Source organism: Macaca fascicularis, chromosome 20 (assembly GCF_037993035.2).
Source record: "Macaca fascicularis isolate 582-1 chromosome 20, T2T-MFA8v1.1".
NCBI lineage: Eukaryota > Metazoa > Chordata > Mammalia > Primates > Cercopithecidae > Macaca > Macaca fascicularis.
Genome location: NC_088394.1, coordinates 68,279,437 through 68,296,498, shown reverse-complemented (window position 1 = coordinate 68,296,498; position 17,062 = coordinate 68,279,437). Strand labels below are relative to the sequence as shown.

The following is a 17,062-nucleotide window of genomic DNA, read 5'->3' as shown; positions in this document are numbered from 1 at the left end:
TCCTCTAAGGAGCCATCTGTACTTATGTAGCTGTGAGCATAGGATACGGCATACAGCAGGCACTTAATAAATACTTGTGGAATGGAAAGCAACTAAGATAGGATCAAAAATACAAATCAGGACTTGAGAGAAAGATGATCAAAAGCCCTCAGGAGGGTTCTGGGCTCGGTATCTCACGCCTGTAATCCCAACACTTTGGTAGGCTGAGGCGGGCGGATCACTTCAGGTTGGGAGTTTGAGACCAGTCAGAGCAACATGGAGAAACCTCGTCTTTACTAAAAAATTAGCCAGACATGGTGGCATATGCCTGTAATCCAAGCTACTCGGGAGGCTGAGGCAGGAGAATTGCTTGAACCTCAGAGGTGGAAGTTGTGGTGAGCTGAGAGCATGCTGTTGTACTCCAGCCTGGGCAACAAGAGTGAAACTGTGTCTCAAAAAAAAAAAAGAAAAAAGAAAAAAAAAAAAAAAAAAAAAAAAGAACACCACAGGAAAATCAAGTGTGAATCAAGAGCTCAACTCTTAATAGGGGTAATGTTTGTGGTTTTGTTACTGGAAAAGATAGTGACCTTGTCAGGGCCAAAGTTATGTAGACACAGGAATTACGAAATGGAGAAGGGGGAGAGGTGAGCTGGTGGCAGCATAAAAAGACCAGGAGATGCCCACAGCACTGCTCTTCCAGAGGCAAGACCAACCAAGATGAGGTGGGTCCACAGCGTTCTCTCCTGCAAAGCTTTCCTCTGGTTCTTTATTTCAGTCTTCTTTGCGTACATCGGTAGAGAAGCAGAAATAGAACAAAGAAACAGGGGAAATGGGCTAAATTATAGTGAACTAAAGGGCTTAGTGTGTTAAATCTTCTCCTTTTCTGCATCCATAGAAGACAGTGCTGTCTTTCCCAGGAGATGAGATTTACTCTCAGGAGTGTCTTTTTCCTTGAGGTTACATTTTTGTCTTTGTAGGGGATGTCATCAGCTCCTGTGGTAGGCTTCCTGGCATTCTGAATATATTTATTAGCAGACATTTTCCTCTTTAAAAATGTATAATAAGAAACACTAGTAGCAACACATTTGAATGACACAATTAATTGACTAGTACCTGGGATATACGCTAGTACCTGGCATACATCTAATTAAGACACTTAGATCTTAAACACTACAAAGACTTTTTGAAATGTTGAAATAATAAGACTAGAAACTTTTTTTTTTAAAGAAGGATTCTCGCTCTGTTACCCGGATGGAGTGCAGTGGCGCGATCTCAGCTCATTGCAACCTCCACCTCCCTGGTTCAAGCAATTCTCCTGCTTCAGCCTCCCGAGTAGCTAGGACTACAGGCGTGTGCCACCATGCCCAGCTAATTTTTATTTTATTTATTTATTCATTTATTTTTTGAGACGGAGTCTCACTGCATCACCCAGGCTGGAGTGCAGTGGCGTGATCTCAGCTCACTGCACGCTCCGCCTCCCGGGTTTACCGCGTTCTCCTGCCTCAGCCTCCCAAGTAGCTGGGACTACAGGTGCCCACCATCACTCCCGGCTAATTTTTTGTATTTTCAGTAGAGATGGGGTTTCACTGTGTTAACCAGGATGGTCTCAATCTCCTGAGCTTGTGATCTGCCCGCCTCAGCCTCGCAAAGTGCTGGGATTACAGGCGTGAGCCACAGTGCCCGGCCATGCCCAGCTAATTTTTGTATTTTTAGTAGAGATGAGGTTCCACCATGCTGGCCAAGATGATCTCAATCTCTTGATCTCATGATCCGCCTGTCTTGGGCTTCCAAAGTACTGCGATTACAGGCGTGAGCCACCGCGCCCTGCCTAGACACTATTTTAATAGAAGCAAATAGTGCCTGAACAGTTGGCATCTGTTAGTAAGAGGTGAACTGGCAGACGGCGCCTGTGCGTCAATGCCCACGGCTACAGTCCTGCTTTCAGACACCAATTCTCTTCCAGGTAACCTTCTGGCATTTTGGGGTTTGAGATACCATTTCCTAAAGGTGAATTATCATAAAATACTAGAAATAACCACATAAGTGTTTAAAATTATTGTTAAGTACAGTAAGAAATTCTTCTTCAAAAGTTTAGCCTGCTTAAGTTTCCTTGTCCTTTGTTCCCTGCTTTCAGGGCCAGACTTCCTTACTCTCTGTTCCCCCTGCCCTGGTAAACAACCTTCCTGCCAATCCTTATCTAGATAGCCCACATTCCACATCTGCTACCCACTCTGTGAATTACCCCTCTCATGGGAACGGCTTCTCCCACCAAAACTGATCTTCCTGAGTGTAACCGCATTCCCGCACTTTTCAAGTTAGCCAACCGGGTTCAGCTTAGATCGTGCGGTACAACTCCAGTCAATGGAGGCAGGACACAGTAGCAGGGACAAGCTGCGTTAGAGATAAAGACCTCTGCTTTCCTTTGTTCGGGGTGCTCTTGTGGCAACTGGACTCATCAGGAACTCTTCTGCAAAAGTAAATTTGCCTTGCTGAGAGACCTTTTGTCCTTTGTCTCAGTGCTAGTTCTTCTTGGCAGCGCTGAGCATTTGTTTCCAACAAATTTGGTGGTCCATATGGTGAAAACATTCTCCTCTGGGAAAGGGTCTTTGATCACCTCTCCTGAGGAGACATGTCCTGCTGCCTTGTTGCAGTGGCCTCACGAGTAAGGAATTGAGACCCACCCTGTGTGATGAATAACCTGACTCTCAACAATGCGGGGAGAAAAAGGCTTGCAACACCATGGCGACCAGGTAACTCTGTGCGCAGACCAAGCTAACAAATGTCGCAGGAGTGACAAAGTACTTCCTTGGTGGTCATTACATTCTGGTGGTTGAAAGTCCGTGAATGGTAACAAGCGCTACTGCTCTGTGGAGTGAATGAATCCAATCTTCGGATCCGCGGTTGCCTCATATGGCTTAGCCTTCTCGGAAGGATCCTGACGTTGGGGTTATAGTCCTGCCAGTGCTAAGCGGGCCTTGAAATTCCCAGGAGGAAAGCGGGCAGAGTGGATGAAGTGAAAAGAGAAGAGTGTGAAGAGCCTCCACGAGGTGGGGCTAAAAGATAGGCAAGAAATCCCTAATACGAGGGATTGAGCCACAGAAAGCTCCAGATAGAAAAAAAAAATCCCTAATATGAGGGACTGAGCCATAGCAAGCCTCTAGTAGGCAAGAAATCCCTAATATGAGGGATTGAGCCTAGCTAAGACCCAATATAGGAAATACCCCAAGAAAGACGGAGAGTAAGAAGGATAAAAATAGTAACAAGGATATACCCCCTGATAGTCCCCTAGGTTTCATGTTAAAATATTGGAAAGATAATGAGAGGACTAAGCCTAAGAAGCAGCAGCAAATGATAAAATATTGCTGCTTCATTTGGACCCAAGGTTCCATCCTCAAACCCTCAATCTTCTGGCCAACGTATGGGTCAAATGAGGATGTAATGTGTCAACTCCTAATCCGATATGTTAATGATAAAAGTCCGGTTTCTCAAGAAGAACTAGACTATGCTCATTGTTGGAGGCAGGGACCTGTCTTCCTCTTTCCCTTAAAGACAACTAGGGAGGAACCCAATACGGCATCTCAAATTGAGAAGTCAGACAAGCCGACTCCCACACCTAAAGTCAGCACATGGGATCCCTTAGACTGTCTTCTTCCACTTACTGCCCCTAATCCTAACCACCCCCACTCCTCAGGCAGCTGCCACTGCCCCAGATCCCGTCCCAGATTCTTACCCAACTCATGATGTTCCCCTGGCTTACAACCCTGACTCTCAGGGGCAGTCGTCCCAAAAGCCTGTTCACTGCCAACGTAAATATCCTTCCTTAAAAAGGCTCCAACATGAAATAAAGCAGTGTAAAAAGAACATTCAGAACTTCCCTTTTCTTTCCACATCTAAGGAGTCAGCTGTAACTTTCCTCCCTTTAAAAGGGGTACCACAAGGAGGGGAAGTTACTGGTTTTGTAAATGCTCCCTTGACTAGTTCAGAAGTCTGAGGTCTGAAGAAAGAACTTAAGCCACTGCTCAATGACCCCTATGATGTGGCAGATCAAGTTGATCAATTCTTAGGACCGCAGTTAAACACCTGGGTCGAGCAAATGTCTATCCTAGGCATCCTCTTTTCAGGGGAGGAAAGAAGCATGATCTGTAGGGCTGCTGTGGCAATTTGGGAATGTGAACACCCTCCCGGTCAAAACCTTCCTACTGCGGACCCAAAATTTCCTGCCCAAGACTCCTGGTGGGACAATAACAATGCAGCCCACCGAGAAAACATGCAGGACCTAAGGAAAATAATAATAAAAGGAATCAGGGAATTCATACCCTGAACTCAAAAGCTCTCTAAAGCATTTGATATACAACGGGAGAAAGATAAGGGGCCTAAAAGATTCCTAGACAGACTAAAGGAACAAATGAAGCAATATACAGGTCTGAATTTAGAAGATCCCCTTGGGCAAAAGATGTTAAAGATCTATTTTGTCACTAAAAGCTGGCCAGACATTTCAAAAAAGTTATAAAAATTGGAGGACTGGGAAAACCAACCTCTAAGCGAACTTCTCAGAGAAGCTCAAAAGGTGTACGTGAGGAGGGACAGGGAAAAACAAAAATAGAAGGCAAAACTGATGTTATCTACTTTCCAGCAGGTGGCTCCAAACCCATATACTACTAAATGAGGCTTCCAGGGAGCCAGAAACTGTAAAAGGTCCTAAGCCTCCGAAACCCAGTTTAGAGAATCCAAACCTTCAGGTAGAGGACCCAAGTCTACATTTCCCAGGCCCCCTAAAGAGCATAGAAAAGCAACACCAAAAAAATCCCAAAACCGAGAGAGGGGAAGGACAAGATAGGTGTTACAAATGTGGAAGGATGGGCCACTTCAAAAGAGAATATCCCGAATAAGAAAAGGAGAGAGAAGCCCTTCCACTCATGACCTCTGAAGAGGAATAGGGAAGTCAGGGGCTCTGTCTATTTTATCCTGAGTCCTACCAGGAGCCCTTGATACATTTGGAGGTGGGACCTATACATGAGCTTATCACATTTTTGGTCAATTCAGGGCGGCCCGTTCCTCTGTTTGTTTCCCCTCATCTAATACCGCCTGCTCTTCAGAAGAACTTACAGTCTCTGGGATAAAAGGGGAAGGATTTAAGGCGAGAATCTTAGAAAATACAGAAGTCAAGTACCAAGACTGAACAACCCAGGTTCAATTCTTGTTAATACCTGAAGCGGGAAGTAGTTTGTTAGGAAGAGACTTAATGTTAAAGTTAGGCACAAGCCTACAAGTTAGCCCAAAGGGATTCCTTACCTCATTAAACTTACTCACCACTGCAGATGAGAAATACATTCATCCTGATGCCTGGTCAAGGGAAGAAAACCAACGAAAGCTTCCAATTCTCCCAATCCACATCAAGCTAAACCGCCTCCCTCCAGCTCCCAGGAAGTAGTGAGGAGGAAGCAATTCCCCATTCCCTTAGAGGGCATGCTAGGGCTAAAACCTATAACTGAAAGTCTCATTAATGATGGGTTTCTTGAACCCTGTGTGTCTCCTTATAACACCCTGATACTGCCTGCCAAGAAATCAGATGGGTCATACCGGCTGGTGCAAGATCTCAGGGCCATTAATCAAATAGTCCAGACCACTCATCCCGTTGTCCCAATCCTTACACCATTCTCAGCAAAATTCCATATAATCATTAATGGTTTACTGCAATAGATTTAAAGGATGCCTTTTGGGCATGTCCCTTGGCTGAAGATAGTCGAGACATATTTGCTTTTGAGTGGGAAGATCCCATCAGGGTGAAAACAATGGTATCAATGGACAGTCTTGCCTCAAGGGTTCATGGATTCACCCAACCTTTTTGGTCAAATTTTAGAACAAGTACTAGAAAAAGTTTCTGTTCCAAAACAATTATGCCTGCTTCAATATGTCGATGATATTCTCATATCTGGTGAGGATATAGAGAAAGTAGCTGGCTTCTCTACATGTATTTTTAACCATCTGCAGTTTGAGGGGTTACGGGTCTCAAAGGGAAAGCTTCAGTATATGGAGCCTGAAGTTAAATATTTAGGCCACTTAATAAGTGCAGGCAAGTGAAGGATAGGGCCTGAACGGGTTGAAGGAATTGTGTCCTTACCCTTGCCTCAGACTAAAGAGGAACTCAGGAAATTTTTAGGGCTAGTTGGATACTGACACTTATGGATTAACTCGTATGCACAAAACAGTAAACTTTTATACCAAAAACTTGCCCAGGGAAAACCTGACCATCTCCTGTGGACTTCTAAAGAGGTCAATCAGGTCAAAGAGCTAAAAGAAAGGCTTATAACTATCCCTGCCCTAGCCTTACTTTCCCTAGAAAAACCATTTCACCTGTTTGTCAGCGTGAATAATGGGGTAGCTTTAGGGATGCTTACCCAAGAGCACAGAGGCTGCTGGCAGCCCATGGCCTTCCTGTCAAAAATGTTGGACCCAGTGACCTGTGGATGGCCTCAGTGCATCAAATCTGTTGCAGCTACAGCAGTATTAGTTGAAGAGAGTAGAAAATTAACCTTTGGGGAGAGATGAACAATAAGCACACCCCACCAAATTAGACCTATTTTAAATAAAAAAGCAGGAAGGTGGCTAACTGACTCCAGAGTCTTAAAATATGTGGCCATTCTACTAAAAAAAGATGATTTAACCTCAACTACTGATAATTCACTCAACCCAACAGGTTTCTTGACGGAAAACCCAAACCTAAAAAGAGAACACCTATGTCTAGATTTAACTGACTACCAATCAAAAGTCAGGCCAGATCTACGAAAGACCCCTTTCAAAACAGGATGTCACTTATTTATAGATGGTTCCTCCCAGGTGATTGAGGGAAAAAGACATAATGGGTATTCAGTAATCAATGGAGAACCTCTCTATGTGTAAGAATAGAGTCAAGAAAATTGCCTAATAATTGGTCTGCCCAAACTTGTGAACTGTTTGCACTCAGCCAAGCCTTAAAGTACTTGCAAAACCAGGAAGGAACCATCTATACTGATTCTAAGTATGCCTTTGGAGTGGCTCATACATTTGGAAAAATTTGGACTGAATGAGGCCTCACTAATTGTAAAGGCCATGACCTTGTTCATAAGGAGTTAATCATCCAAGTACTGGATAACCTTCAGTTTCCAGAAGAAATAGCTACTGTCCATGTCCCCGGACACCAGAAAAACCTTTCTTTTGAAAGTCGAGGAAATAACCTAACAGATCAGATAGCCAAACAAGCTGCTGTTTCCTCCAAAATGCCTATGTTTCACTTAACTCCTTGTTTTCCTTCCCCTACTGCAATCCCCATTTTCTCTTCCATTGAAAAAGAAAAATTAATAAAGATAGGAGCCGGAGAAGACCAGAAGGAAAACGGCTGTTACCAGACCAAAAAGAAATGTTATCCAAGCCCCTTAGGTGGGAGATCTAGTCTCAACTACATCTGAGGACACACTGGGGACCCCAAGCCATGTGCGATGCAGTTCTCAGGGTCTATGGATGTATAAGAATTTACACTCTAGCCAAACAAGTTACAGACAGTTGCTTAATATGTAAAAAGACCAATAAGCAGATTCTAAGAAAACGACCCCTTGGAGAAAGAGATCCAGGTCTAAGAGCATTTCAAAGTGTTCAATTAATTATACTAAAATGCCCCCAATTGGTCATTTAAAATACTCATTAGTAATAATAGACCACTTTACCCACTGGGTAAAGACTATCCCACCCTCAAATGCAACCACCAGTAAGGCATTAATTGAAAACACTGTACCCAGATTTGGACTAATAGAAAACACTGATTCAGATAATGGAACACATTTCACTGCACATGTCATTAAAAAGTTAGCCCAGGTACTAGACATAAAATGGAAATACCATATCCCTTGGGATCCCTCGTCCTCAGGAAGAGTGGAAAGGATGAATCAGACTCTAAAAAGTCATTTAACTAAATTAGTTCTAGACACTCAATTGCCATGGACTAAACCTCTTCCTATTGCCTCGTTAAGAATCCGAACTCCTCCTCGGAGAGATATTGGCCTTTCCCCTTATGAGAAGCTCTATGGATTGCCCTATTTATACTCCACTGCTGACATTCCTACATTCAAAATAAAAGATCAGTTCCTCAAAAATTATATACTTGGTCTATACTCTACTTTCTCTTCCCTTAAGACTAAAGGTCTCCTAGCACAGGTGCCACCCCTGGAGTTTCCAGCACATCAGGGTCAGCCTGGAGATCACATCCTCTTAAAAGGCTGGAAGGAAGGGAAACTCAAACCAGCTTGGGAAGGACCCTACCTGGTGCTCCTAAATACTAAGACTGCAGTCTGAACAGCAGAAAGAGGATGAACTCATCACACCCAAGTCAAAAAGGCACTGCCACCTCCAGAATCATAAACCGTCACTCCAGGGGTCACCCCAACCAAATTAACTCTAAAAAGGGCTTAATAATAACTTGTTTATTTTCTCTTTTCAACAGAAGGTCATCTTGTCATCAATGTAACTTGGGCTAACCATCCTTTAACCCTTCAGTCTGATGCTTCTTCAGTCATCCCGTGTGGAGACAAGCAAGCTCAAAGGAAGCTGTCTCATGTAGATAAATACCTATGTCCATACCATAAAGAGTCAACCAAGCATAAGAGCCTTAAAAAGTCCCTGTGGTGACTGGGCAGATGTTGTGTAAACCACTCAGTATGGAGGATGGACAGCCAGGCCCCCTTTTTCAAATAAGTTATGGGGACTAAAACAGAAACTCCAACTAATTCATGGTCCCACCCCACCAAATTGTAAGGCACTGCAGTGTAACCCCTCATTGCTAATTATAGATAATCCCCAAACAATGGCCCAAGAACCCTTTATATTCAAACGGTATGGATTAGGAGCAAATGTTACAAAACAAAATCCCATAAAAATCTCTAAGGTTAGCTAAACCACTGGTTAACAATAATAATAAAAAAAATCTATATCCAGAGTGCGGGAAACAACTGGAATCCAATGCCCTCCCCAATGCCCAGCGTCCTCCTGCCATCTCCAAAACAACCCAACCAAAGTAACGGTTGTAAAGGTAAAAAATTTAAAGCAGACTATAGCTCTAGAGACAGGATATCAAGATGCAAATGCTTGGCTAAAATGGATTAAATATTCCATCTGCACTTTAAACAAATGCGATTGTTATGGTTGTGCGAACGGTAGACCAGAGGCCCAGATTGTCCCTTTTCCACTCAGATGGTCTTCTAACTGACCAGGCATAAGCTGTATGGTAGTTCTCTTCTAAGACCACATAACCTGGGGCGACAAATCATGTCAAGCTCTTCCTCTGCTGTTCCCTGAAGCTCAACACCCTGAGGGTCAGCCCCTGAGGGCCATCAGCTTCCGTCTCCCAATGCCAACTTTACTTCGCGTCTCTCACACAACAGGGAGAAAAACTGGTGCTCCTTGGAGCCTTAACGGGATGGAGTGAGCTTAAGTCCTTCCAAGAGCTTACCCATCAGTCTGCCCTTAGTCATCCTTGAGCAGATGTACGGTGGTATTGTGGTGGACCATTATTGGACACTCTGCCGAGTAACTGGAGCAGAACTTGTGCTCTAATTCCATTGGCCATCCCTTTCACCCCGGCGTTCCATCAACCAGAAAAGATAGAAACCAAACACTGTAAAATAAGAGAGGCCCCTCATGGGTCTGTTGACTCCCATATTTATAAAGATTCCACTGGAGTCCCACGAGGAGTGCCAGATGAATTTAAGACCCCAAATCAGACAACTGCAGGATTTGAATCCACGTTCTTCTGGTGGTTAACTATAAATAAAAATGTGAATTAGATAAACTACATTTATTACAACCAACGACGATTTTTTTTTTTTAGATGGAGTTTTGCTCTTGTTGCCCAGGCTGGAATGCAATGGCGTGATCTAGGCTCACCACAACTTCTGCCTCCTGGGTTCAAGCAATTCTCCTGCCTCACCCTCCCGAGTAGCTGGGATTACAAGCATGCGTCGCCACACCTGGCTAATTTTGTATTTTTAGTAGAGACGGGGTTTCTCCATGTTGGTCAGGCTGGTCTCAAACTCCCGACCTCAGGTGATCTGCCTGCCTCGGCCTCCCGAAGTGCTGGGATTAAAGGCGTGAGCCACTGCGCCCGGCCTACGATTTGTTAATTATACTAGAGATGCTCTTAAAGGGACAGCTGAACAATTAGGACCCACCAGTCAAATGGCCTGGGAAAATAAGATAGCATTAGACATGATACTAGCGAAAGAGGGTGGAGTTTGTGTCATTATCGGAACCCAATGCTATATTTTACCCCTAATAATACTGCTCTGACCATAACAAAAGCACTACAAGGTCTTACTGCCTTATCAAATGAGCTAGCTAAAAATTCTGGACTAAACGACCCCTTCACAAATTTAATGGGAAACTGGTTCGGCAAATGGAAGGGACTAGTGTTCTCAATCCTCATGTCTCTTGCCATCAGAATAGGGTTGCTAATTCTTGTAGGATGCTGTGTCATACCCTGTGCCTGAGGATTAATACAAAAGCTTATTGAAACAGCTCTCCCCAAAACTTCCCTCAATCATCCTCCTCCTTATTCCAGTGAGCTTTTTTAGAAGACCAAGTAGAATAACAGAGCCAAACTATGTTAAAAGGGTTTAAAGAAAAAATACTATAAAATATTTAAAGGGGGGATTGTTAAATACAGTAAGAAATTCTTCTTCAAAGGTTTAGCTTGCTGAAGTTTCCTTGTCCTTTGCCCCCTGCTTTCAAGGCCAGACTTCCTTACTCTCTGTGTTCCCCCTGCCCTGGTAAACAATCTTCCCACCAGTCATTATCTATAGAGCCCACATTCCACATCTGCTACCCACTCTGTGAGTTACCCCTCCCATCACAAAGGCTTCTCCTGGCAAAGTTGATCTTCCCACCTTCCCACTGGTGTAGTCACATTCCCGCACTTTTCAAGTTAGCCAACCGGGTTCAACTTAGGGATTGTGCAGTCCAACTCTAGCCAATGAAGTCAGGACACAGTAGCAGGGACAAGCGGCGTTAGAGATAAAAACCTCTGCTTTCCTTTGTTCGTGGTGCTCTTGTGGCGACCGAACCTATGAGGAGCAACCTTCTGCAAAATTAAATTTGCCTTGCTGAGAGACCCTTTGTCCTTTGTCTCAGTGCTAGTTCTTCTTTGCAGCACCAAGCATTTGTTTTCAACAATTATATATTTAAGGAACCTTTGATTATGGAAAATTTCAAGAAGTAGAGGGAATAGCATACTAAGCCCTGTGTTCCCATCTTTGAGTTATCTACATTTCATTACCAGTATCTTTGGGGTGCCTAAGGGAGGTTTCTCTTTCCTGGAGGGCTCCTGCATTATTGCCAACTTATTTTCCTGACTGCGGTCAGAAACTGAGGCCCCCTCCTACCTATGTACCCTTCTATCCCTCTCTGAAGCTTCTGCAGAATTCCCAGCATGACAGAGCTTGCTGGAAGCATGGTATGCTCAGAAGCTGCTGCTAAAGCATCTGTGTGAGGGGGCGGGGGCAAACTTCTTGGTCCTGGCACTTCCATATATCGATTTTCTTTTCTGGCTGATTAGTGGGAGGAGTGTGTGTGTATGCATGTGTGTGTGTGTGTGTGCGCGCGCATGCGTGTGTGGGTACATGCATGTGTGTGTGGATGCATGCATGTGCTGTGAAGCAGGGAGACCAGCTTTCCACTCCTTCTTGTTTTCTCTCTGCATTGACCTGGGAGCTGTCATTTCCCTCCTGCTCTGGGGACGACAGCTTTTTGCACTGTACTCAGGCAATGATGTCACGGATATCCCAGGTCAGTCTTTGGTTGGGTAGGAGCATGCATCCCTGGCACTGCCGCATCCCACTCTTACCCTCTCGGGTCTGCATTCTTTCTTTGAGAGAAGAAAGTTTCCCCTTCTTATCCTGACCTCTGAGCTTTCAGGACTGCCAGGAACATTAGGGTTCCTGCCAGAAATGAGGGGAGCGTGCACTTCTGTTGGCTTCTATTTGGGGCAGAAGGAGATTGATGTGCAGAGCAGCTTCCTCTCATGTGATTTTTCTTTTTTTTTTTTTTTTTGAGACGGAGTCTCGCTCTGTCGCTCAGGCTGGAGTACAGTGGCACGATCTCGGCTCACTGCAAGCTCCACCTCCCGGGTTCATGACATTCTCCAGCCTCAGCCTCCCGAGTAGCTGGGACTACAGGCGCCTGCCACCACGCCCGGCTAATTTTCTTGTATTTTTAATACAGATGGGGTTTCACCGTATTAGCCAGGATGGTCTTGACCACCTGACCTCGTGATACACCCACCTCGGCCTCCCAAAGTGCTGGGATTACAGGCTTGAGCCACCGCGCCCGGCCTCATCTGATTTTTCATAGGTCTCTGGGAACAATTTCCAAATAGTAAACTCTCTTGCTTCTCTCTCTTTGCAGATGACAGCTTCCTGAAGCCCCCTATGATCGCAAATGGCTACGTGGAGCACTCGGTTCGCTACCAGTGTAAGAACTACTACAGGCTGCGCACAGGAGATGGTAAGACGTGGACAACTGTCTCTCTGTGCCCTACATACAACCCCGGCTCTGACATTTCCATGATGGGCGGTGCTGGGGTGATTCACCAGAAAGTTCATTGCTCTCCTTGGAGCCAGGAGATTTAGATTCTAATAAGTGTTTTGTTGTCAGTAGCTGTGGCCCTTTGGGCAGATGAACTTTTGTCAGCCTCAAGTTTTCTGTTTTGTTAAGGGGAGGCCATGCCATGCAGCCTACTTATCTCAGAGTCAGATTTCCATCTCCAGCGGGAGATGTGGGAAAAGGAGGAACGCTGATGACGCCAGGTGACCCTTACCTAGTGAGTCTTGCTGTCCTGGCACTGCTCTAAGTGCTTCATATTTATTTGCTCACTTAGTCCTCACAGTACCCCTCAGAATAGAGGTTGTCATTCTTTCTTTGCTGATAAGCAAACAGAGGCACAGACAGGTTGAGTCTCTTGCCCAAATTCAGGCAGCCTGTAAGACGCAGTCAGGATTTGAACCCCGAGCCCTCTGTGTGCTGCCTGGCTGTGACCAACGTGACCACAGTGTGTTCTGCTGGGCGTAACTGGAGTCCAGGCACTTGGTTTCCAGCACAGCACTCTTTCCCTCCTCCTCATATTCTCTCTCCTTTCTCCCTTCCTATCTGCCCCCTTTCTTCTTCTTCTTCTTTTTAACTCTTCTCCTTAAATGCATGCCTTCTCATTCTGCTCTGGGTGCAGACTTGACTTTGCCTTTGGCTCATTTCTTGCCTTTTGTTTCAGGAGTGTACACCTTAAACAATGAGAAGCAGTGGACAAATAAGGCTGTTGGAGATAAACTTCCTGAATGTGAAGCAGGTGGGTGCTGAGCACTTTACCAGTGCAGTCAGACTTCTGGGTGGGAACGTCCTAGAGGCACAGCCTTCCAGTGCGGCTTCCTCTGAGCACACAAGAGCCAAGAGGAGGGATGTGGAACTGCAGCTGGCCAGGGAGAGACTTAAGCAGTTAGGTGATGACTCCCTAAAGGTCACCAAGGGTCTTGTTTATTGGGGCCTGAAGGGCACTGGCTGAATCCACTGTCTACACTGCCCACAGATCAGGAGAGCCTGTGCATACAGAGAACCTGCTAGAGAGCCCTGGGTCTAAAGAGAAGCAAGCTCCAGGGAGAACAAGTCAAGGGATAACATACAATCTTAATCCATGGAAGCCTAAAAATGGACGTGGGCTGGGACTGCTGCTTCTCGTTATTAGTAAGAGTTGTTGCTCTCTGCTTTCCCTCTAAGAACCAGAGGCAAAGGCCCAGCCTCTTCTGCTGTGAGTGGTGCAGAACTCCCAACCTGCCTCATATTAACTGCAACATGTACAAAATCTGAGCTCCAGTCAATGTTGCTCTAGATTCCTCTTTCTTCAGAGATAATGAATTATTATAGTTCCTAGCCCTTTCTTCTTCTTTTTCTTTGTTTTTTATTTTTTGAGACAGAGTTTTGCTTTTGTTGCCGAGGCTGGAGTGCGATGGTGCTGATTCCTGATCTCAGGTGATCCAACTGCTTCGGCCTTCCAAAGTGCTGGGATTACAGGCGTGAGCCACCACGTCTGGCCCCTAGACCTTTCAATGAATTTCAGGGAATTGTGAAAATTCCTTTGTTGGGATAACCGCTTAAATATAATTCACCAGCCAGGGCTCAAAAAACTCAGTATTTCTAATTTCCTTAGTTAGAAATAGAGTTTTTTGTAATGTAAACAATTTAAAAAATTATTTTAGAACTGCAACTATTGGGAATGAGATGAGCAGGTGATAAGGGCAAAGCATTTAAATCTTTCTAGTTTACGCAGCAGTGACAGCCGCCCATGCTTTTACCCCTCTTTCTCAGATGGAAAGGCTCTTGCACATTTCCACTCACGAGTGTCTTGCTCTCCTTGACAGTGTGTGGGAAGCCCAAGAATCCAGCAGACGCAGTGCAGCGGATCCTGGGTGGACACCTGGATGCCAAAGGCAGCTTTCCCTGGCAGGCTAAGATGGTTTCCCGCCATAATCTCACCACAGGGGCCACGCTGATCAATGAACAATGGCTGCTGACCACGGCTAACAATCTCTTCCTGATCCATTCAGAAAATGCAACAGTGAAAGACATTGCCCCTACTTTAACACTCTGTGTGGGGAAAAAACAGCTTGTAGAGATTGAGAAGGTGGTTCTACACCCTAACTACTCCCAGGTAGATATTGGGCTCATCAAACTCAAACAGAAGGTGCCTGTTAATGAGAGAGTGATGCCCATCTGCCTACCTTCAAAGGATTATGCAGAAGTAGGGCGTGTGGGTTACGTGTCTGGCTGGGGGCGAAATGCCAATTTTAAATTTACTGACCATCTGAAGTATGTCATGCTGCCTGTGGCTGACCAATACAATTGCATAAAGCACTATGAAGGCAGCAAATGCCCCAAAAGGAAGGCACCGAAGAGCCCTGTAGGGGAGCAGCCCATACTGAATGAACACACCTTCTGTGCCGGCATGTCTAAGTACCAGGAAGACACCTGCGATGGCGATGCGGGCACTGCCTTTGCCGTTCACGACATGGAGGAGGATACCTGGTATGCGGCTGGGATCCTAAGCTTTGATAAGAGCTGTGGTGTGGCTAAGTATGGTGTGTACGTGAAGGTGACTTCCATCCAGGACTGGGTTCAGAAAACCATAGCCGAGAACTAATGCAAGCCTGGCCGGAAGCCCTTGCCTGAAAGCAAGATTCCAGCCTGGAAGAGGACAAAGTGGACGGGAATGGACAAGAGTGGACGGGATAAGATGTGGTTTGAAGCTGATGGGTGCCAGCCCTGCGTTGCTGAGTCAATCAATAAAGAGCTTTCTTTTGACTCATTTCTGTGTTGTGTTCAGTCTTGAGACTTCTTTATTCACTCCTTTATGGTCCAGGGTAGCCAGAAGGTATAGAGTCTACTGGGATTATGGAAGAGAACACCCCAAACCCACTGGAAATCCCGAAGGTGATACAAACTCTTCCACCTTAGGGAATCATGCTCACTGACTGAGTGCCTATTGAATGCTAGGCCCCAGAAAGGCAACTGTTGTCCTTGTGTTACAGAGAAGGAAACAGAGACTCAGAGATGGTAAGTGAGTTGCTTAAGGTTACATAGCCATGAAACAATGAAGCAGAACTTTGAACTCAGCCCTGTCTGATACAAACTCAGAGCTCTTTTCACTGTATCCTGTTGCCTCTTCAAAGTGAATTAGGAGAAAAGGCGTGGCCTGCTGAGGAAGAGGCTAGTTCAAAGTGGGATGGGGAGAAAGTGTTTTGACACAGACAGTACTTCAGAGTTTGGGATCTAACCTACCAGCACTCTGGAAAACAAAAGACGATGATGTAAAGGCAGGATCTCTGGATGTGCTGGGTCCAAATCACAGCTTGGCCCAAACATTTGCTAAGTAATTTAGGCTTCCTGGCCATCAGTTCCTGGTCTCTTCCATGAAGGACTTGAGCCAGAGTAATGTCCCTATCAGCAATAACCTTCCGGGACTCTGTAAAGAGTGGGAGGTAGAGTCCCTGCCTCAGTACAAGCTGCTTTTCCTACTTGGAACAAACCCACCCTTCGCCAGGAATCAAATGCAAGCTGGCTGAGCCTCCTCTCCTGATGGCAGGTCACGCTATCAAGGGTCTCCCAGAAGAAAGGTTCTGGAACTCTGATAAACAGAAGTTCTTCTAACGGAATTTTCTCTTGCTATAAGCCTTCAATACCACCAATCACCAATGCGCCGCCTTCTTATGCCAAAATACGGCCCCTCCTTTGCAGGGTGTAAAACGACACTGATGTCACTCTCTCTCACCAGGGTCTGGCCATCTCTCTGAAGCTCTCCTCACAGGCGCCCTGCAGATTCATCAATAAACTTCAACAGGTTAGCGCTAGTAGGCCAATAAGACCTGTATTCTAGAACCTGTGAGATAGTAGCCAGAAACCGGGAAACACCAAACGCTTAAAAAACGCCTCTCAGAACACAGTCAGTTACACCTTTTCCTCTTGTAGTTCTCTTTAGCACCAAGTTTCTTGGAAGAAGAAGGCAGTCTCCAGTTTTCTTAAAGAATTGTCTGATTGTATTAAGTGGCTTCTGGTAAAATAACAGTAAGAGAAAAGCTGTGGCATTCTCTTGATCGCTCATCTTCTCTACCTTCCTCCCCAGCACCACCTCCTGGCCTCAGCCTGTGGGCTTCTGCAAAGTCATGTATCAGGACTAATTAGCTAGCATCAAATTCCTGCTAATTCCAGAAGCAGGGACAAACCTGTTCGGGAGGGACTTAATGATAAAATTAGGTATAGGTCTATATGTTAATCAAGGAAAATTCTCTACTTCCTTAAACTTACTTTAAATCCTAGAGGAGAGCCAAATCCATTCTGATGTATAGTCAGAGGAAGGAAATTGGGGGAAATTACAAGTTTCTTCAATCCATGTAAAATTAAGAAATCCTGGGGAAGTTGTAAAGAGAAAACAGTACCCTATTCCCTTGAAAGGCAGAATAGGTTTATAACCTATAATCGAAGGTCTCCTTCAGGAAGAACTTCTTAAACCCTGTATGTCCTC

General features: G+C 45.1%; 2 protein-coding genes across 19 annotated transcripts in view; one reads left to right on the top strand and one right to left on the bottom strand.

Moving 5' to 3' along the window:
• The window catches only part of TXNL4B (thioredoxin like 4B), a 71,610-nt gene that overhangs the window by 39,188 nt on the left and 15,360 nt on the right, over positions 1-17,062 (bottom strand). The window lies entirely within an intron of this gene.
• Positions 667-15,349, top strand: LOC102131765 (haptoglobin-like). 3 transcript variants are annotated; one of them, XM_074027865.1, is made up of 5 exons: positions 667-701; positions 12,406-12,504; positions 12,715-12,820; positions 13,265-13,339; positions 14,406-15,349. In XM_074027865.1, exon 5 carries the CDS (start codon positions 14,498-14,500, stop codon positions 15,182-15,184), a length of 687 nt encoding a protein of 228 aa, XP_073883966.1. In that variant the 5' UTR covers positions 667-701; positions 12,406-12,504; positions 12,715-12,820; positions 13,265-13,339; positions 14,406-14,497; the 3' UTR covers positions 15,185-15,349. The 3 variants fall into 3 exon arrangements, with proteins under 3 accessions (XP_073883966.1, XP_065393434.1, XP_065393433.1); XM_065537362.2 differs by lacking the exon at positions 12,715-12,820; XM_065537361.2 differs by lacking the exons at positions 667-701; positions 12,715-12,820 and adding an exon at positions 10,365-11,787.

What these genes read in the sequence shown, in the direction of transcription:
- LOC102131765 (XM_065537361.2), top strand. Translation starts at nt 11,580, where the DNA reads ATGTGTGTGTGTGTGTGTGCGCGCGCATGCGTGTGTGGGTACATGCAT. An exon ending in TGATGTCACGGATATCCCAG is followed by an intron (nt 11,788 to 12,405) that starts GTCAGTCTTTGG and finishes CTCTCTTTGCAG; the next exon opens with ATGACAGCTTCCTGAAGCCC. An exon ending in CAGGCTGCGCACAGGAGATG is followed by an intron (nt 12,505 to 13,264) that starts GTAAGACGTGGA and finishes CTTTTGTTTCAG; the next exon opens with GAGTGTACACCTTAAACAAT.